This window comes from Myxocyprinus asiaticus, chromosome 29, assembly GCF_019703515.2.
Source record: "Myxocyprinus asiaticus isolate MX2 ecotype Aquarium Trade chromosome 29, UBuf_Myxa_2, whole genome shotgun sequence".
Lineage (NCBI taxonomy): Eukaryota > Metazoa > Chordata > Actinopteri > Cypriniformes > Catostomidae > Myxocyprinus > Myxocyprinus asiaticus.
This window is the reverse complement of record NC_059372.1, coordinates 35,190,801-35,212,409: the sequence shown is the minus strand read 5'-3', so window position 1 is coordinate 35,212,409 and position 21,609 is coordinate 35,190,801. Positions and strand designations below refer to the sequence as shown.

Here is a 21,609-nt window from a genome sequence, read left to right as displayed (position 1 = left end):
TTACAGAATATTACATAAATTTACAATAGTGATATATTTCTGTCATAATTTTTTTCATTTAAATTGAGCTTTTATTTTGACAGCTTTTATTTTCAAGTGTTTCTGTGTGATGACGGTAGCTTTTCAGTCCGGAAAAGCCGGGTGCTACATGACTCAAAGTGATTATTAAACTGCAAAAGCCAGCTATTTAATTAAATAAGTATATACTCTGTATGTGCCTCTTGTTACAAAGTATTTGTGCACTGTTCACTGTCATCTGCTACAGACAGAGCGATACTCATGACAGTGTTTTTCCTGTATGAGCCAAGGTGGCGCTTTAAAAGGTACGTGCGGTGCAGCCGGTATTGGCACAACATTCGCTGATGCTCTGCTCACATTTGAAGTGTGCAGCACATGCAAAGTAAACTATATACAGTTGTGCTCAAAAGTACCCTGGCAGAAATTGTGACATTTTGGCATTCATTTTGAAAATATGACTGATCATGCAAAAAAACTGTCTTTTATTTAAGGATAGTGATCATATGAAGCCATTTATTATCACATAGTTTTTTGGCTCCTTTTTAAATCATAATGATAACAGAAATTACCCAAATGGCCCTGATCAAAAGTTTACATACCCTTGAATGTTTGGCCTTGTTACAGACACACAAGGTGACACACACAGGTTTAAATGGCAATTAAAGGTTAATTTCCCACACCTGTGGCTTTTTAAATTGCATTTAGTGTCTGTGTATAAATGGTCATTGAGTTTGTTAGCTCTCACGTGGATGCACTGAGCAGGCTAGATACTGAGCCACGGGGAGCTGAAAAGAACTGTCAAAAGACCTGCGTAACAAGTTAATGGAATTTTATAAAGATGGAAAAGGATATAAAAAGATATCCAAAGCCTTGAAAATGCCAGTCAGTACTGTTCAATCACTTATTAAGAAGTGGAAAATTCGGGGATCTCTTGATACCAAGCCAAGAAAGATTTCAGGCACAACTGCCAGAAGAATTGTTCGGGATACAAAGAAAAACCCACAGGTAACCTCAGGAGAAATATAGGCTGCTCTGGAAAAAGACGGTATGGTTGTTTCAAGGAGCACAATAAGATGATACTTGAACAAAAATGAGCTGCATGGTCGAGTTGCCAGAAAGAAGCCTTTACTGCGCCAATGCCACAAAAAAGCCTGGTTGCAATATGCCTGACAACACCTTGACATGCCTCACAGCTTCTGGCACACTGTAATTTGGAGTGACGAGACCAAAATGGAGCTTTATGGTCACAACCATAAGCGCTATGTTTGGAGAGGGGTCAACAAGGCCTATAGTGAAAAGAATACCATCCCCACTGTGAAGCATGGGGTTGGCTCACTTATGTTTTGGGGTGTGTGAGCTCTAAAGGTACGGGGAATCTTGTGAAAATTGATGGCAAATGAATGCAGCATGTTATCAGAAAATACTGGCAGACAATTTGCATTCTTCTGCACGAAAGCTGCGCATGGGATGCTCTTGGACTTTCCAGCATGACAATGACCCTAAGCACAAGGCCAAGTTGACCCTCCAGTGGTTACAGCAGAAAAAGGTGAAGGTTCTGGAGTGGCCATCACAGTCTTCTGACCATAATATCATCGAGCCACTCTGGGGAGATCTCAAATGTGTGGTTCATGCAAGATGACCAAAGACTTTGCATGACCTGGAGGCATTTTGCCATGACGAATGGGCAGCTATACCCCCTGCAAGAATCTGGGGCCTCATAGACAACTATTACAAAAGACTGCACACTGTCATTGATGCTAAAGGGGGCAATACACAGTATTAAGAACTAAGGGTATGCAGAATTTTGAACAGGGGTCATTTCATTTTTTTATTTGTTGCCATGTTTTGTTTTATGATTGTGCCATTCTGTTATAACCTACAGTTGAATATGAATCCCATAAGAAATAAAAGAAATGTGTTTTGCCTGCTCACTCATGTTTTCTTTAAAAATGGTACATATATTACCAATTCTCCAAGGGTATGCAAACATTTGAGCACAACTGTATTTATCTCATTAAATTGCTGCCATGCTGATTTAAGGCCATACAGCACGATTGCGAGTGTGATATTGCTGTTATACAACAGTTCAATGAACAATTAAATAAATGAATGAGGAAAAATTAAGGACTGTCACAAAAAAACACACTTGTGCATGGAACTACTTTCTTATGCCACGGATCAGGATCTGTCATTGCTAGTTCAAAAGATGCCCAAGCCTCCGTTACTAATTCAAATACTAAATACTAGAGACATTATTCAACATTAAATGGATCTCGTCTTTGGACACATTACACATAACGAGTCAAACCAAACTTTTACTCTAAAAACACAATGAAAGTATCTTGGTGCTTAACTTTGCATAGAGTAAAATATCAATCTTGGGATCTAAGAATCAGTACTGAGATCATTCATATGATGATCATGATTCATCAGATAATCCATATTTTTACCCACCCCTACTGAAAATCCATCACTGAAAAGGCATCATCATTATTAGTAGATACTGCAAATGTAAAGCTTTGTACTTTTCTGTTTAAAGATAATATTTGTAATTTCTATACCTCTAGCAACACAAAATGGAATCGCAAAAGTAGATTTTTTTGTTTTGTTTTTTTTAATCAGTGTTTCCCAATGACTTCCTCATCTATCATTGGTTAGACAAACAGATAGTCCCACCCCAAACTCACGCCATTGTTGCTGTGTCAGGAGACTCAAACAAGAGCAATATTTTTTATAGCGACTCAATTTTCAGGGATATCAACCTATGAATGGCTTATAGGTGTCAGATTTTGAACATGTTATAAAGGTATATTTAATTTTAACCTGATTGTGCCATGAAAATAGCCATATAAGCTGGCATGGTGTTTAAAAACAGTCATCTCTGCATGTTAAACTGGTATAGAAGAAAGTATTTTATACATCAAAACACTTCATGTGTGAGTTTATTAAAAGTAAAATATTTTCATATTGTTTCCTCAAACAACCACATAAAGGTCTATAAAATGGTGTCATTTGTATCCTTCCAAAATCTGAAACAAGTAAAAAAAAAAAAAATAAATAAATCTCTTTTCTATCTATAGGTATGCAGCTAGTATTGAGAAGATAGACTATGAAGACGAGAAGGTTCTGATCCACTACAGGCAGTGGAGTCATCGTTACGATGAGTGGTTTGACTGGAGCAGTCCGTACCTCAGACCAGTGGAACGAATCCAGCTGAGGAAACAAGGTCTCCCTGAATGGCAGACGGCACCAGTGAGTACTAGTCTCAAGCTTTGCTGAGTCACTCAGAGTCAGCATGGGTTACAGTCTGAGTAATAATAATGTGTCAAGATCATATATAGATTTTTTTTTTTTTTTTTTTTAGGGCTTTCATGTCAACCAGAAAGTTCTAGCCAGCTGGTCAGACTGTCGGTACTACCCTGCCAAGATCCTGTCCCGTGGCAAAGATGGTGTGTACTCCCAAACATATGGACAAAGCTTATTAATATCGTAGATTCAATACAATGAACCTGGTTAATCTTTACCACTGTAATTTTGTGTGGGTGTATTTTGCTTTATATAAACAGTCTATTGTGTCAAATTAAAATCATCAGAGCTTGAATTTTAGTGTAATTTGATGTATTGGAAAAATTCCGCTGTTAATTTTTAATATTTGAAAATATTTTGTGAGAATTCACCTAGAAATTCAGGTTCGAGGTGGTGAATTCATACCAAATATTTAAAATTAACATTTTAAATAAAAATTTTATATTTTCAGCATCATGAATTTGGTGGCTTTTTCAAATTCAAGTTTTCTGGTAGTCTTGTGTGTATAATGTGGAAATTGCAATGTTTTATCATCATCGCAGATTTTGAAAGTGCTGAAATTTGACTGTATATTTCCTGTCTACATGCATTTAATTAGTTAAGACGGAGAACAACACAAAATGTAACGTTTATTAGCAGGATTTTTCCTGGGTCCATACATGTGAAGTTGGTTTATTACGTAATGCTGTCAGTTGATTAAAATATGTAATCGCATAATGTTTTTTAATTAATTGCGATTAATCGCAGACACTATATATACTTCTTTTCCTGTCAAAATGCATTTATTTTCATCAGAGGAAAGAAAACAAAACAATATGTAACAATATAATGCTTTATTAGCTTTTTCCAAACAAGGCCTTTGACAGTATAAAAATAGAAATGCGCTAAAATAGCACCAATTGAAGTAACATTAAACATTTCCCAAAGTCTAAGTGGGAGATTGACTAATTGAAAGAACTACAGCAATCTTGAAGCCATGATTCGTGTCAGGGCATCAACTAGTCCAGTGTGTTACAACAGTACCACACATAGAATGTCTATGACCTTGCTGTGTTATGCTATTTTATGCCTAGCTTGTAGGTTCACCTTGGTATAAGGGCTCTCATGTGTGTGTGTTGTGAAGTGTGTGTCAGTATAATGACTCCGGGCGGACACATTACAAATGTTCCACCCTTCCCAACATGTGTTTATGTTGTATTAACGGTAACTGCGTTAATCGTGATTAAGAAAAACGTTAAGCTTTTTAAATTAATCACATGTGTTAACACGTTAATTCTGACAGCTCTATTTCATATTTAACACAATTATGTAGTTGCATGTTATGTATACATTGGATATACAAGTTATTTTTGATCATCTGAAAATCTGGAACATTTTGAATTTGCCTTTTTTTTTAATTTTTTTTATTCAAGATGCTATGGGACATCAAACTAAACGGACTTGATTTAATTAACACCTTATTTCTATCCACAGTATTCCTGAGTCCCATGATGCCTTGCGGGCGATATGGGCGGAACTTCCGTTTAAGCGTAAACAATCGTTATTTTATGTACTAACGCAGCATTACAAATGACAGAAACTTGAGAACAAATGATCACAGAATTGGCAATATTTTTCTTCTCCACCTATCAGTTAATGATTATGGGTTTCAGGATGATGGCCAATTATTGCAAATAGAAGCATTTTAGTTATTTTGTTGAGTCTTTATCCATCGATGGAAGAACCTGAGCAGACTAACCTGAGAAGCTATGTAGCCTATTAGCGTCTTCACAGCTGTAAAGTTGGACATGTTTTGAGAACTGTAGATAATTGTTTATTTTAAAGTATATATTGAGTATAGTCAGAACATGAAGAGTTTGTTCTACTGAGATTATGTACTTACTGCAGATACAGGGGAGGTCCGGACAGCAGGATGCTCGTGTATTACAGGACTCGGGCGATGATACTGTCATGCTGCCATTTTACAAATACAATACAAATATTCTTCTGACTGTACATGAATACATCACCTTACTGAGGTGGGACTTTACTTTTAGTGAAAATGTTTGTACCTACTCCTTAAATCTTTATTGTTTTCATTAGTGAATTAATTAATCTCTATAGAGAATATTGAGTATATGAAGGCAAACATGGCCGGTTGGTTTCGATCAGAATTTTTATTAAGGGTGATGTTGTATAGCTTAAAAACCCTTTATTTTGGTGGATGACACATGTAGCTATTTTCCTCGTCAGTGGAGTTTGAAATGTTGGGCTGTCTAGCCTTTTAAGATGTTTGACTTCCTCCATAGTGCTTTAAGATAAAAAAAACAACAACAACAACTTCTCAGTAGAATTAAAATGGGTCACGTAAGTTATGTGGTCTACCCCGCGATATCGAGAGAAGCCGGATAGAGTAGCACGAGTGATCCCGCTCTGCACTCTCCTGTCTCTGGATATCTAAATATCGGGAAGCCTGCTGGACTCGCACACACTTATGCTCCAGAGATAGTGTAGGCCTGGCTTCAGTTCTAAGATCTAAGATGGCCATAGGTCGTTTAGGGTGGTTTGTATTGTTAGCACTATCAAAAAACAAAACATGGTATTAGACTTTTTATATACACTATATAAATAAAGATATGGTACCATGGTAATTCCATTGTTTGAACTTTGAGTGGCATGTTGATAGATCTTCCACAGGAGAACTCCAAGCTACACAGCGGTCCATCATCAGTGCCATTTATTGTGTTGTTGGCTTTTAGCTGATTGTTAAGAGTTGACGTGCTTCTGTGGTAATTAAATGACAGAGAACGCAGAGCTCTTTATTTTTGTCACAAGTCCCATCTGTGTTTGTTTTGTAAGAGGTCCTTTCTCCATCAATGGTTCATTAACACTGAATCGCTCTTGTGTTACTGGTGTGTACATCAGTGTAATGTCTCCTCTGGACACACCGCTAAGGTTCTGCCCTATATCAGTTTTTAGAACTCAAATGGAGCTGCATAAAATGTCAAAATTGGTAAATGCGTTACCATCGTGATTAAGAAAAATGTATGTGTTGTTAGCGCAATAATTTTGACAGCTCTAATTTTAAGTTTTTTTTCCGGTGCAATGCCTTGCCCCATAGACTACCATTTTAAGTGAATAGATTGTATACAGGTGCATCTCAATAAATTAGAATGTCGTGGAAAAGTTCATTTATTTCAGTAATTCAACTCAAATTGTGAAACTCGTGTATTAAATAAATTCAATGCACACAGACTGAACTAGTTTAAGTCTTTGGTTCTTTTAATTGTGATGATTTTGGCTCACATTTAACAAAAACCCACCAATTCACTATCTCAAAAAATTAGAATACATCATAAGACCAATAAAAAAAACATTTTTAGTGAATTGTTGGGCTTCTGGAAAGTATGTTCATTTACTGTATATGTACTCAATACTTGGTAGGGGCTCCTTTTGCTTTAATTACTGCCTCAATTTGGCGTGGCATGGAGGTGATCAGTTTGTGGCACTGCTGAGGTGGTATGGAAGCCCAGGTTTCTTTGACAGTGGCCTTCAGCTCATCTGCATTTTTTGGTCTCTTGTTTCTCATTTTCCTCTTGACAATACCCCATAGATTCTCTATGGGGTTCAGGTCTGGTGAGTTTGCTGGCCAGTCAAGCACACCAACACCATGGTCATTTAACCAACTTTTGGTGTTTTTGGCAGTGTGGGCAGGTGCCAAATCCTGCTGGAAAATGAAATCAGCATCTTTAAAAAGCTGGTCAGCAGAAGGAAGCATGAAGTGCTCCAAAATTTCTTGGTAAACGGGTGCAGTGACTTTGGTTTTCAAAAAACACAATGGACCAACACCAGCAGATGACACTGCACCCCAAATCATCACAGACTGTGGAAACTTAACACTGGACTTCAAGCAACTTGGGCTATGAGCTTCTCCACCCTTCCTCCAGACTCTAGGACCTTGGTTTCCAATGAAATACAAAACTTGCTCTCATCTGAAAAGAGGACTTTGGAACACTGGGCAACAGTCCAGTTCTTCTTCTCCTTAGCCCAGGTAAGACGCCTCTGATGTTGTCTGTGGTTCAGGAGTGGCTTAACGAGGAATACGACAACTGTAGCCAAATTCCTTGACACATCTGTGTGTGGTGGCTCTTGATGCCTTGACCCCAGCCTCAGTCCATTCCTTGTGAAGTTCACCCAAATTCTTGAATCGATTTTGCTTGACAATCCTCATAAGGCTGCAGTTCTCTCGGTTGGTTGTGCATCTTTTTCTTCCACACTTTTTCCTTCCACTCAACTTTCTGTTAACATGCTTGGATACAGCACTCTGTGAACAGCCAGCTTCTTTGGCAATGAATGTTTGTGGCTTACCCTCCTTGTGAAGGGTGTCAATGATTGTCTTCTGGACAACTGTCAGATCAGCAGTCTTCCCCATGATTGTGTAGCCTAGTGAACCAAACTGAGAGACCATTTTGAAGGCTCAGGAAACCTTTGCAGGTGTTTTGAGTTGATTAGCTGATTGGCATGTCACCATATTCTAATTTTTTGAGATAGTGAATTGGTGGGTTTTTGTTAAATGTGAGCCAAAATCATCACAATTAAAAGAACCAAAGACTTAAACTACTTCAGTCTGTGTGCATTGAATTTATTTAATACACGAGTTTCACAATTTGAGTTGAATTACTGAAATAAATGAACTTTTCCACGACATTCTAATTTATTGAGATGCACCTGTATATTGGATTACACATGATATGTATTATAGATAATAATGCTACATTATGAAAGTGTTTAGCATTATAAAAAGGTATGCTTTTGTCACAGGGTTCTACACAGTGAAGTTTTTTGATGGAGTTGTGAAGACCGTGAAGGGGATTAAAGTGAAGCCTTTCCACAAGGAGGTGAGAAGTCACTCCTTCAACTCCAACAATGATTAAATCAGGATGTTCATTGAGGAATCAGGTTTAATAAGTTTGTTTTTGTTCTCTACAGAGCTCTGGTGGCAAGACAAATCAGCAGGCACGAAAGCGGGGCAACCAGAACGAGAAAGAATGGAAACCCAAGGAGAAGGGCAACAGCCGGAATAACGGTTCGAGACACAGCACCTCTGGGCAGGATGGAGAGAGCAGATCAGAAAGGGATGAAGAGGACAGCACAGTGATGGATGAGTCTAGAAAACTCCAGAATGGCAGATTGACTGAAAGTGTAGCAACTAAGAAAGTGAATGAATCAGAGACAGATTCTGCTGAGCAAAAAGAAAAACTGCCCAGTGAAGAAATCAGGACAGAACCTCTTGAAAATGGAGAAGACAAGAACAAAACAGAGAACAAATCAGAGAACAAATCAGAGAGCAAAGAGAACAAATCAGAGAATAAAGAGAACAAAACGGAGAATAAAGAGATGAATAGAGGACAAGAGGAAGAGAAACCTAAAGCAATTCAAAATGGTGTTGACAAGAGCGAGGAGGAAAAGAAAGAAGAGGACGTGTCAGATGAAAGTCCCAGACTGCCCAGAAGGACATTGAGTCGGATGGGAGATGGTGAGTTTGGGTTGGAAGACATGGTGGTGTTCCATTTAATATTTTATTGCATCATGTTTGAATTCCAAGAGCCAAGAGATTCAACCTTACCCACATACCAACAGACAGCATTTGCTGTATTGTGATAAAGTCCCTTTAAGACAAGTCAGTTCACTCGGTGGCCATCTTGGTAATGCCAGCTATTTCCTATGTAGGCAATAGACATACAAGTACAGCTCCTATCAGCTTGAATGTGGAAAGACTGAAAACACCATAACTCTGGGTTCCCACTCACTGTTCTGGGCTGGATAGCTTTAGCAAATAGTCTAAAATCGAACATTAACGCAAATAAACTGTTTGCATTTTAAATTACAAACCCGCTTAGTAAAAATGATCATTCTGGAAATAGTAGAAAAGTTATTACCTCTAATATTTATCCTTATATGGGTCCATGTTGTCATTATTGCCACGAGAGACTTGCACAAACTTCAGTGGGTAGGGTTGTCATGGCACTGTTGATAAGACATGCACTGAGACGCGTGAATCCGTGAGCGCTGAATGTCGTGCGTAATTAAAATAAAATCCACATATGATGCAAGTTATAACATCCATGTTACACCGCAAACTAAAATGTTTATCTGCCCTGCTGTAGCTAAAAAAGATCATCATATCGATGTAATAGGCTAAATCAACGTGGATGTTTTTAAGTATTTTTTCCCCTCAAATCATCCTGATTTTTTCAGAAGTTGGTTCTTTTCAATGAATCTGCCAAACTGATTCACAATTTGGTCTAAAAGGTTCATTAGCGAACAGGGCTGGGTAAAACTATAGATTTTCCATTTTAATCACAATCTTCATTTGAACGATCCGGATATCTATTCTTAAAATTGCCATGATAGATCTTTTACTCCATGTACAACCCTCTACAATACATGTAAATCACTCGCATATGACGCCACATTTTGTGCTATGAGACTAAAAATGTCTGTGATTTGCCACTGGCTGTTCAATTTTCAGATTTTACTCACCTGTGATTGAGTATTAGTGAGGAAGTTTAGCACCAAGACCCTTTCACAGCGCGCCGAGAGGAAAATTTGGTTTAACTCATTCCGTGTAATGTGTGTTCAAAGACTAGATCCACGCAATCCATTTGTTATTGAAAAATGTTTCTTTTAATACCTTCTTTAGAGTTAGTTTTTAATCAAAAACAAACATAGAAACATTAAATTCCATTCACATAGCACGTATGTGGTAACGAAGCCAGTCGACTCCGATCTTCTTAAAGAGACAGTACCATTTAGCGCTTGATCTACAAATCAGTGTAAATACTTTGTAGATATTGTACTAATTATGTTTGTAAACATGTAACATATTTGCAATTTTTGACAATTGTTTGATGGAGTATATGACATTTAAAAAATTTTTAAAGGCTAAAAAGTGACCAAAATGATGAAAAACTAATAATAAAATACAATTTGTATAATTTTCTTGCAATGTACCAAGTTAGTATAATTAACAGCATTAGCTGACACAATTACTTGAATATGTAAGCAAACTGGACATTATAATTGAACTATACCCAAATGAATCAGAATCGAATGGAAAACTTGTGAATCGGAATCGAATCAGGAAATATGTATCAATACCCAGTGAATCTGTGTTAATTTGAATGATTTAATCACAAATGACTGGAAAGGTCATGGAAAAAAACATGGGAATTCATTGTTATATAAGCGTTGGAACCCTGAAAACTGTTTGTTAGGATTAACATATTTCAAATCAACAAAACAATCTGACTACAAATGTATTATAAAAGTTGCTTCTTTAGCTTAAATCATACTAAATAACTATTTTTCAGGCTGGTTCAGCTAATTTGTATGCACATTGTAGAGCAATACAATGAGATGGTGGCTTTACCAATAAGGTGATTGACTTTTGTTCTTATAGCTGAAATTGTGACTTCTCCTATTCATTTTCTATGAGTAGTCTGTCTTAAGAGTGTCTCTCATAGCGAATATTAGCGCTAATGGTTCATTTTTAACCATGTTAACATTAGTAACCTAGCATTTTGGAAAGTACTGCAAGGACTGAAATTGAAAGTGATGTATTGTTGGATGATTTATGCTCAAGTCAGTAAGGTGTGGAGCAAATGGCATACTAGACACAGGCTTGATGATTCAAGCAACTTTTGTTGCTGAGTTGTTTGCTTGTCTCTCTCACAGGGAAAGACATGGAACGGCCCAGCGGTCCAGAGCTGAGGAAGAGACGAGCATCAACAGGACAGATGCCACCGTCCAAAAGGAGCAGAGCCAATTCAAGTGCAGGTTTACTGTCCTACCAAATCTATCTATCAAACTCCTCCTTTATATAGTAGCTTCTCAATATACCATTTCCTAATCACAAAAACAACATGTCCAGGTCTCATTACATTAAAACATTATAAAATAAAATTAATTATATTTAGCATAAAATTATGCCTTTTTGATATTGTATGTCCAGACAGGATGGTAATTTTGTTTTTTTTATTATTACATTTGAAGTAAATTGATTTGAAGAAAATGTACTTAATTTTCATGGAAATGTCACTGTGAAAATAACACCTCCTTTCAGTTAAATATGAACCATATTTCTTCACGATATTTACCCAATTAATTTTCAACACCAGCACACAGGATATAGTTGTCTCTGATCCCCCCATAGACAAAAATGGTCGATCCCAGATGAAACCAGATAAGTCAGAATCTGTCCCGGGGGCCTCTGAAAATAAGGATGGCCCAACTTGTCCTGCAGAAAATGCAGCACCCACAGAAGAGGCAGGATCCACACCTGAGCTTGGTATGCATCCTCATTCTGTTCATTGATGAAACATTTATGCAGACATAATTTATGATGTGCTAACTGACACATTGCTTTCTCAGCTGCAGCACTCAAACACCAAGTTCACCTTCCAACGACAAACAAGTACAGCAGAGAGCCATGTGAGTAAACACACACACACACACACACACACACACACACACACACCCCTTCTCTCTCATGCACACACATGCAATAAAGGGATAGTTCACCCAAAAATTAAAATTCTCTCATCATTTACTCACCCTCATGCCATCCCAGATGTGTATGACTTTTTCTTCTGCAGAACACAAATGAAGATTTTTAGAAGTATATTTAAGCTTTGTAGGTCCTTACAATGCAAGTGAATGGTGACCAGAACTTTGAAGGTCCAAAAAGCAAATAAAGGCAGCATAAAAGGAATCCATAAGACTCCAGTGGTTAAATCTATATCTTCAGAAGCAATATGATAGGTGTGTGAGAAACAGGTCAACATTTAAATCTTTTTTTTTTCTTTTTTTTTTTTTACTATAAATCTTAACTTTCACATTCTTTTGTTTTTGGTGATTTGCATTCTTCATGCATATCGCCACCTACTGGGCAGGGAGGAGAATTTATAGTAAAAAAGGACTTAAATATTTATCTGTTTCTCACCCACACCTATTATATCGCTTCTGTGTTCATAGTGACCACGCGTGTCAAGCTTCAATAGGACTAAAAAACTCCATAAATTAATCCATACAACTTGTGCATTATATTCCAAGTCTTCTGAAGTCAAATGATAGGTTTGTGTGTGGACAGTACAGAACATTATAAGGATGAGTATATAATGATAGTTTCATTTTGGGTAAATATTTCTATTAAAAAAAAAAAAAAAAATCTGCTATTATGTGACCTCTTGCCCTTTTCCACCCTCAGTATACAGGGTCATCAAAAATCAACCGCCCCCTATCCTGTCCATTGAGCTTGACCATAACCCCTTCAAGTGCAAGATAGAAGGCTGCCTCAAATCTTTCCGCAAGGCATCTCTGCTGCACTACCACATGAAGTACTACCATGCACAGAGTGACCCGAGTCCCCCTCGCTGCGTGCAGACGCGCTCTTCAGACAAACAGAATCACAGCCAGGAGACACCCCGCAGGCGCCGGACAGTCTCTGCTTCCCAACGTTAGTGCACACTTCGTCTATCAGCATTTACATGGGATGTTTGTGGAATGTTCTTGTTTGTGTGGGTGTTTGATTTGTTCAGGTTGTTGATCCTTTTAATCCATTTATATCTGTTGATTGGGTTACAATACCAAAGTTTCAGTGCTTGATACCAATACTCAGTGCTCAACAATGAGGATTGCCTGCTAACCCAGGGCCAGTTTGAGCGAGTTTTGGGCCAGTTGATGGAACCGTCGCTCAGTGTCACTATATCTTACATACATTGATCATGTACTTCTGTTTCAATTCCTTGCTAAATTAAACATTTGGTTTTCTGTGATGTATTGAACATAGTTCTTGCAAATTCATTAAACTTAACACGAGGTAACAATATCTGAAATTGCAACAGTGACTTGTGATGGTCTTAGAAGCATCAGTAAGAGTTAAGAATTTCAAACCAATCAGATTTTGCAGCATGTGCCATTTTTGTCTTGCAAAAATGTCCAGCTAATATTACAAATTAAAAACCAAATGTTTTGAAATATATATTAATATTTGTATAATATTATATTAATATATTTTATAAATGAATATCTTCTTTACATAATTTATGCATTATTAATTTGAAATACTGTAAACATTTTATTTATTTGTTTTGTAAATAAATCTTAACATTTAATCATTTTTTTGTGAATGGGCCAGTGAAAATGTTGGCAAGGTAAAAACTGAACTCAAAATCCTTCCTGTCAAGCCCTGATACCAATGAAATTGTATTACTTATTAAAGGTAAATAACAAAATAAATATGAACAAATTCAATTAAAACAATGGCACTTAAGCTTCAAATATTTCTCAATTTAATAAACATTGCTTAAAGTTTATCCAAAGGACCTTTTTCATAAACTTTGACACATTTCATTTTAAAAGGGTCCATTATTCAAGTAAACAGTCAGTAAAAAAAGTTTTATTTTTCTCTTATCAATATAGTTGTTTGATTAATATTAACAACATAATAGCAACAGATCAATTCTATTGCATTTATGCTGCAAGGCCTAATCCACAGATCCGACATGGATCAGTATTCTGTACTACCGATAATTTGATGAATTATTATTTAAATTTTTTTTGCTTTAGCCCACCTGCAGCATCAAACAAACTTTCTTTGTCCCACAGATACGCCCTCCCCTCTGAGTGATAGTAAGTCAGGCCACACTCTGTCACCCCCTGCTGCTGGCAGCATGCACCGGCAGCGCTCGAACACACTGGGTGCCGAGAGGAGCAAAGAGAACCAACACATCAACCGCTCGCTGCATGACGACAGAGACTGGGTTGCCAAGGAAACAGGTATTGGAGAGCATTGTATTCATTCCATCCATTTCTGTGCACATGCTCACGTTGATTCCTCCTGAATATTACTTAAATCTGTCAGTGACCATAATAGAGATTGATTTTCACTTCTGAATTTATTACTGTAGGGCAAAAAGAACGAGAGCGGCTGAGAGAGAAGCGGCAGAGGGATTTCTTGCGCATTAAACTGAAGAAAAAGAAGAAGAAAAAGAAGTCTAAGTCAGGTTAGATTGCTGTTTCAGTGCCGTGGTGTTTGTCTGTCTCTGTGTCTTTGGCTCTCTGCTGCTCCCTCTTTTTGTCTGCTGTAACTGCAAGTCTTTTAAAGGTCATTACACTAGACTTTAAAGGTGCACTCTTTATTTTTTTTGCTAATTGCTAAAACTTTCAAAGAAATAGTAAGGGTGTAATAGTATTTTTGAAAAATATTTTTAAAATGATGCACACTCGCATGAGATGAAGATTCTAGTCAAATCAGTCTTGGAGAAAAGGCTGCTTAATTCTACATATGGTGCTGAGTGGACATTCATGAGAACCGCCAAGTCGAATATTACTCGCTTTATCTCAATAATCCCCTGTAATTTGACGCTTTTACTCGCAAAATAAATTATCGTGGCCGACTGCGAATAGTGCATTTTTCTCCTATTTTTGCATCTCGAGACCAGAAACGGAAAACAGGCAATTAGAATCATCATGACGTCACCCAGTGGTTGCTCAAGAAAACTGTGGATACCGCTAAGTGTCAGTGCAACATTCTACTGAGTGCACATTTAAGCATACATAATTGTGGACCCAGCAACGAATATGAGCAACAGGATATGATGTCTGGTGCTTCTGTTTTGAACCTTTGAAATGTTAAAATATACCATCATATTTTTTAAATTGACACTTTAAACATCTGATGTGTAGCCACCAAAAAAGTCTTCCGTCTTTGATTCTCTGCCAAGATGACAAGTTGTGAAGCACACATTTTTGCATACGTTGAAATCGAGCAGGTCAGATTGGACTTGTCACTGGAGTAGGTGTGGATATTTGACCGCTGTGTTTAGTGTTGGCTCATACTAAACAGTCTCCCAACCTCTGTACAAGCACGGGAAAATGTTCTTTATTATTGCACTTATAACCAATAGAGCGATCGCTTCACTTCTGGGGAGGAGGACTTAAATTTGTTCAACTAGGAAATGAAAGGTGTCAACATGGCTGAGAAATTAAATTTATATTTTTTACTGAAATATTACCGAAGTTCAAATTATATTCTAATTTTAAAGACATTATTTCAGCTGGAGGGAAAAATCTACAAGACATCTGATTTTGAAATCAAAGTTGTCTCGTCTGTCCACAAGAGGTTGCAATCAATCAATATAAACCAATCGGCACATTGTTATAGCGATTGTTTATTGCAAAGAACATGGTCTGGCTGTTAACAGATTTGCATAAAACAATAAAGTCAAAAGAATTAGCCTGTTCATATTCTAAAATATTAAGAGAAAAGAGAGAAGAAAAAAAAGCTTCAATAGATACATTTTTACCCTCAGGCCATTTTCCACATGAACAATCAAACTGCCTCAGGACTCCCCCATAGTGCAATAATGTAAATAAACACAGCAAAAAAAGAAACATCCCTTCTTCAGGACACTGTATTTTAAGATAAGTTTGTAAAAATCCAAATAACTTTACAGATCTTTATTGTAAAGGGTTTAAACAATGTTTTCCATGCTTGTTCAATGAACCATAAACAATTAATGAACATGCACCTGTGGAACGGTCGTGAAGACACTAACGGCTTACAGACGGTAGGCAGTTAAGCTCACCGTTATAAAAACTTAGGACACTAAAGAGACTTTTCTATTGACCCTGAAAAACACCAAAAGATGCCCAGGGTCCCTGCTCATCTGTGTGAACGTGCCTTAGGCATGCTGCATGGAGGCATGAGGACTGCAGATGTGGCCAGCGCAATAAATTGCAATGTCCGTACTGTGAGACGCCTAAGACAGCGCTACAGGGAGACAGGAAGGACAGCTGATCGTCCTCGCAGTGGCAGACCACGTGTAACAACATCTGCACAGGGTCAGTACATCCAAATATCACACCTGCGGGACAGGTACAGGATGGCAACAACAACTGCCTGAGTTAAACCAGGAATGCACAATCCCTCCATCAGTGCTCAGACTGTCCACAACATGCTGAGAGAGGCTGGACTGAGGGCTTGTAGGCCTGTTGTAAGGCAGGTCCTTACCAGACATCACCGGCAACAACGTCGTCTATGGGCACAAACCCACCTTCGCTGGAACAGACAGGACTGGCAAAAGTGCTCTTCACTGATGAGTCGCGATTTTGTCTCACCAGGGGTGATGGTTGGACATTTGGCATTTATTGTCGAAGGAATGAGCGTTACACCGAGGCCTGTACTCCGGAGCGGGATCGATTTGGAGGTGGAGGTTCCGTCATGGTCTGGGGCGGAGTGTCACAGCATCATCGGACTGAGCTTGTTGTCATTGCAGGCAATCTCAACGCTGTACGTAATGGGCAAGACATCCTCCTCCCTCATGTGGTACCCTTCCTGCAGGCTCATCCTGACATGACCCTCCAGCATGACAATGCCACCAGCCATACTGCTCATTCTGTGTGTGATTTCCTGCAAGACACACAGAGCCAGCAAAGAGCCCAGATCTCAATCCCATTGAGCACGTCTGGGACCTGTTGGATCGGAGGGTTAGGGCTAGGGCCATTCCCCCCAGAAATGTCAGTGAACTTGCAAGTGCCTTGGTGGAAGAGTGGGGTAACATCTCACAGCAAGAACTGGCAAATCAGGTGCAGTCCATGAGGAGGAGATGCACTGCAGTACTTAATGCAGCTGGTGGCCACACCAGATACTGACTGTTACTTTTGATTTTGACCCCCCCCCCCCCCCAGGGACACGTTATTCAATTTCTGTTAGTCACATGTCTGTGAAACTTGTTCAGTTTATGTCTTAGTTGTTGAATCTTTTTATGTTTATACAAATATTTACTCATGTTAAGTTTGCTGAAAATAAAAGCAGTTGAAAGTGAGAGGATGTTTCTTTTTTTGCTGAGTTTACATATGTCATGTACATATGTAAATTCACATATTTAATTCAATAACTGTACATACCTTGCACTACATTACCACTTGCACATGTACGTACACCATTCTGTTTTATATCCTATTAATTGTATGTCTGTTTATACTCTTGCCTTGTTTTATATTCTGTCTCACTATAATGTTCTGTGTGCACTTGTTTCTCCCATCACCAAAAATATTCCTTGTGTACGTGAGAACACTTGGCAATTCTGATTCTGATTTAGTGTTGCACATTAGCATGTACAGGTACCATAGTACTTCTAAGGACTCAAGCTTCATAATACCTGCATTACCACAATGTTTTTAATTTAATACAGTTGTCTGCATGAACAGAAAAGGCATAGTCAAGACACAACTGCCAAAGACCTCCGCCTCTGGGGGGCCGTTCACTCCAAACTCGTTCATCTTTTATGTATTTTTTTCTTCTTTTTTTAAATTTATGTAAGCATGGGCTAGACGGATGTCTTTGACAGGGGCATTGTGTCTCACTGTTTTTTCAGCTTCTCGTCCAGTAATGATGCATTTTTTTTTTTTAAATGCTGTGTCAATATAAAAGGACATTCAAATCCTTTAAAAGGCGTCTCAAGACACCTGCATTTTGTTTTATTTGTTGCACTGTGTCCGTTTTAGCCCAAGAATGAGATCGTTCTGAAAGGCCCCGTAAGTCATCGACAGTGCTTGGTACACATCCAAAATTAAACTGCTCATTTTAGCATTCGAAAGTGCATTTTTATCTTAAATTCGACTAATATTCGAATTTCGAATCTGGTTACCATCAAAATGTCATCAATCATCAGAAGCTTTTTAAATTAATTGTAATTACACCATGATCTTTTCACATGAACAATGATTTTTCTCCATGTCACTGTTTCTTGGACTGGGTTTTAAAGGTGCAGTATGTAAGATTGAGAAACCCTTGTTATTAATGACGCCTGTGGCCGTTAAGTGAACTGCAGCCAGCTACCTGCTGCTCGTGCTCAAAATGAACGAATTGTTCATGAACGCATCACTAGCGAGCATCAGCCAAAACAATGACGTAACGTACAAAGAGGCTGAACGTGATTCACTGACGACATGCTGATAGATGAGGTAGCATAATTAAAATTACACAGTTATGATTGTTTTACTACAAACTTTGAGACTAAACTAAAACTACTTATCAGCTAACATAGCATACTGATACACACTACCGAACTATACCAGACAGTTTACTGTTGCACTGTGCTGTTATGTTGCACTATTGTATGTTTTGTATGTCATATGTTGTACTACGATCAAGAAACCAGCATATTTTGCTTAAATTTATCCTGCATACCTGACTTTTAGTATAAAGAGAAGATCGTTGAAATTATTTGAAAGTTACGAAGCAAGGTAGCTTGCAATTCATCAGCGTTAGCAGGCAAGATCAATAAGAAGAACGGCAATTCAGGGTTGGTTTTGATCCCCAAAACCGAACGCAGGTCCCTCCAGGAATCAAATGCCCTGCCGATGTTCACTCTAGTTTTCGCTCGACCACGTTCCCACTTAGCCTGACGGGATTCAGTAGAGGGCTCTCGGGAGTGCGCATAAACGTCACATCCTTTGGATTTTCCCGGCAAAAACTGACCCACTCCCTTCGCATGAACATCAGTCTACAGGCTTTAATAGGCAACCTAGGAAGTCCAGGAAGGGCTCATTTTTTAAGTTGCATTACAAGCCATTCACACATTGGTAAAAAAAAAAAAAGTGAATATTACATGAAAATTGTTACATACTGGACCTTTAAAGTAGCTGTTTCTGTTCAAATTTTCAGACAAGATTTTCTGCCCTTTTCTCTCTCTCTTTTTTTAAATTTTTTTTTTTTATAGCCAAAACTCGAAAATAGCACTACATGCTATTTTCAGCCAAAATTTCAGTGCATCCCCACTATAAATTATTTTAAAGTTTATAATTTTACTCTTTTTATTTTAGTGTTGTAACAAGTGGTCGTCCTAAATGGGTTTTGCAATGGCTGATGCTGATATCTGGGTATAGATATCACAGCACAAATGTAGTCTTAGCAAATACAATTTTCAGAATTGTATTGCTTAAATGAAATGTATTTATCTCTAAATTCATTTAAAATTTTATCACAGAGATTATGAATTTACGAGGCTGATTTTGGAACCGATACGGGGAAACTAACGCTTCTGTTAATCGACCTGTTATCAGCTGAAAATAATAATCTCAAAATGGCAAAATATTGGGTGATCTATTTAACATTATATATTTTCTAACATTATCCTTTTTTCTTTGCTATTAAAAGCTTATCCTCAAAGTCAGTAAATCCACACGTTTCGCATAGTTTGACATTTACGATTTTGAATGCTCTATCCTCTCTCAAAATTAATGAGTTCGATTTCTCAAGAACTGCTTAGCACATTTAGATTTAGGACCCCTGCTCTGTGTTCTGGTTATTAATACACCATGAAACTGGACATCCACTTTCAAAAAGAACATTGTAGTTGCCAGTTAGTCTTCACACAGTTTAGGATTTACAAGCCGCCTCATCAGTAAAGAACCGCTCAGTCTGTGTTTAATCCTTTGTGGCGTCTGCTCTTCCTCTGACAGAATATTACAGCACTGAGGAGAGCATTGGCCTAAAGTCTGTCCCCTGCAATCTGAATTCGGCCCTCAAATTGCCCCTCTCCCTCACACACCGCTCCTACACGGGACACTGCCCCGAAAAGATGCTCAGCCAGGGTGGGTACCACAGGCCGCAGGTCCTCCGAATTCACAGACTCTTGCTTTGTGTTATTTTCCTGCATCCTTCATTTCTTGCACTTTGTCTTGACTTGCAGTCTGATCTCAGATAAATGTTTAGTTGCTGCATCTGTCCAGATCTTTAAAGGGATAGGTTACGCAAAAAAATGAAAATTCTGTCATCATTTACTCATGACTTCCTTTCTTCCATAAAAGCACAAAAGGAAGTGAAAGACAGAATGTTAGGCTCGGTCATCATTCGCTTTTATTGTATGGAGAAACGAAAAGCTATTAAAAAAGTGAGCGGTGACTGAGGATAACATTCTGCCTAAAATCTTTTGTGTTTTTATGGAAGAAAGTCATACGGGTTTGTAACAAAATGAGGGTGAGTGAATAATGACTTAATTTTGTGTAAATTATTCCTTTAGTGTGTGTGTGAGACAAACAGTAGTTGATTACCTTGCATGAATTCAGTTATGTAAAAATAGTCAATGTAAAATGGTATTGGTTTCGTTTGCACCAGGTGAGGACAGCAGCAGTGATTTGTCTTCAGACAGTCCTATATGGAGTGAGGACGAGTCGGACCCTGAGCAGGATCTGAACATGCCCCTCTCAGAGCAGGGTGTAGATAAGGTCACTCATGGTTCAGAGATCATCCGCTGTATCTGTGAAGTTCAGGAGGAGAATGATTTCATGATACAGGTGAACTTCCACTCTCTGAATGCGATCTCTCTCACACACAGTACAAAGAATATTGGGATTGATTTTCCAATAACTGAACATTTCCAACGGTTCTGTTTGATACCATTATGAGTTTCCATTTGATACATTTACGTTAGCACACCAAACACTAAAGAAAAAGTCTGTTTCAACTATAAATAAAACACTAGATTAGCCTGTGGAGTTAATGGTGCCTATGAAAGAATCTAAAAAAAGAAAACCCCAAAAAAGAGAACCCTTTTTTTTTCCCTTATGTGTAAAATCTGTTCTCTTCTAAAAAAACTGGTTTTGATTTCCTTCAAATTCCCAAGAGAAACTTAAATCAATAAGAGCCTGATGAAAGGAGTCCCGACTCTATTGCACTGTCCGAATAATTTAGCTCATATAAATTAGGTAACATTTTAGCATTTATAGATGTTATAGATAATATATAGTGAGTAATATCTAAATATATGTCTTTGACAATTGTTTCATCTGAACAGGTGTTGCTAAATTGCTTAGAACTTCATGAGAAATAAACCAAACATAAAATATCACAAAGCATTATTTAGAGGAGGTGATTGTCTTTCAAACGAGCCCAAACACAAGGTAATCGGATGCATAGATCATCAGATAACCCACACAAAGCACAATGTTACATATGACCACCAGGAGATGGTGTCATGTAAATGAATGATGCAGACTGACGCAGTCAAAAGGCACTCATTCTGTGAAGTCTCATTAATAAAATCATGTCTCCATGCCATGCATACCTTCAGTCATTATTGTGTTTGCATGTGTAGTCAGTTATTATGTTTTATTTGTTTGGAGATGTTTTTGGACACTATGATAAACATTTTTTTTAATGCTATAGCTTTTGATTGCTGTGTTGAATCAACAAAATGTTATTTATGCCAAGAGATAGGTAACGTTAAATAAGAAAAA

The 21,609-nt window shown here is 37.8% G+C and overlaps 1 protein-coding gene across 2 annotated transcripts in view; it reads left to right on the top strand.

Annotated features, from left to right (window-relative positions):
• Positions 1–21,609, top strand: part of LOC127419948 (PHD finger protein 20-like) — a 38,274-nt gene that overhangs the window by 8,346 nt on the left and 8,319 nt on the right. The window contains exons 3-14 of one of the 2 annotated variants that reach the window (XM_051661803.1): positions 3,099–3,270; positions 3,383–3,467; positions 8,125–8,201; positions 8,293–8,839; positions 11,041–11,142; positions 11,519–11,653; positions 11,737–11,796; positions 12,572–12,820; positions 13,972–14,142; positions 14,274–14,369; positions 19,834–19,965; positions 20,489–20,667. In XM_051661803.1, coding sequence (XP_051517763.1) covers positions 3,099–3,270; positions 3,383–3,467; positions 8,125–8,201; positions 8,293–8,839; positions 11,041–11,142; positions 11,519–11,653; positions 11,737–11,796; positions 12,572–12,820; positions 13,972–14,142; positions 14,274–14,369; positions 19,834–19,965; positions 20,489–20,667 — 2,005 coding nt within the window. The remainder of the gene's footprint in view (positions 1–3,098; positions 3,271–3,382; positions 3,468–8,124; positions 8,202–8,292; positions 8,840–11,040; positions 11,143–11,518; positions 11,654–11,736; positions 11,797–12,571; positions 12,821–13,971; positions 14,143–14,273; positions 14,370–19,833; positions 19,966–20,488; positions 20,668–21,609) is intronic. The other variant, XM_051661804.1, reaches the window with a different exon arrangement.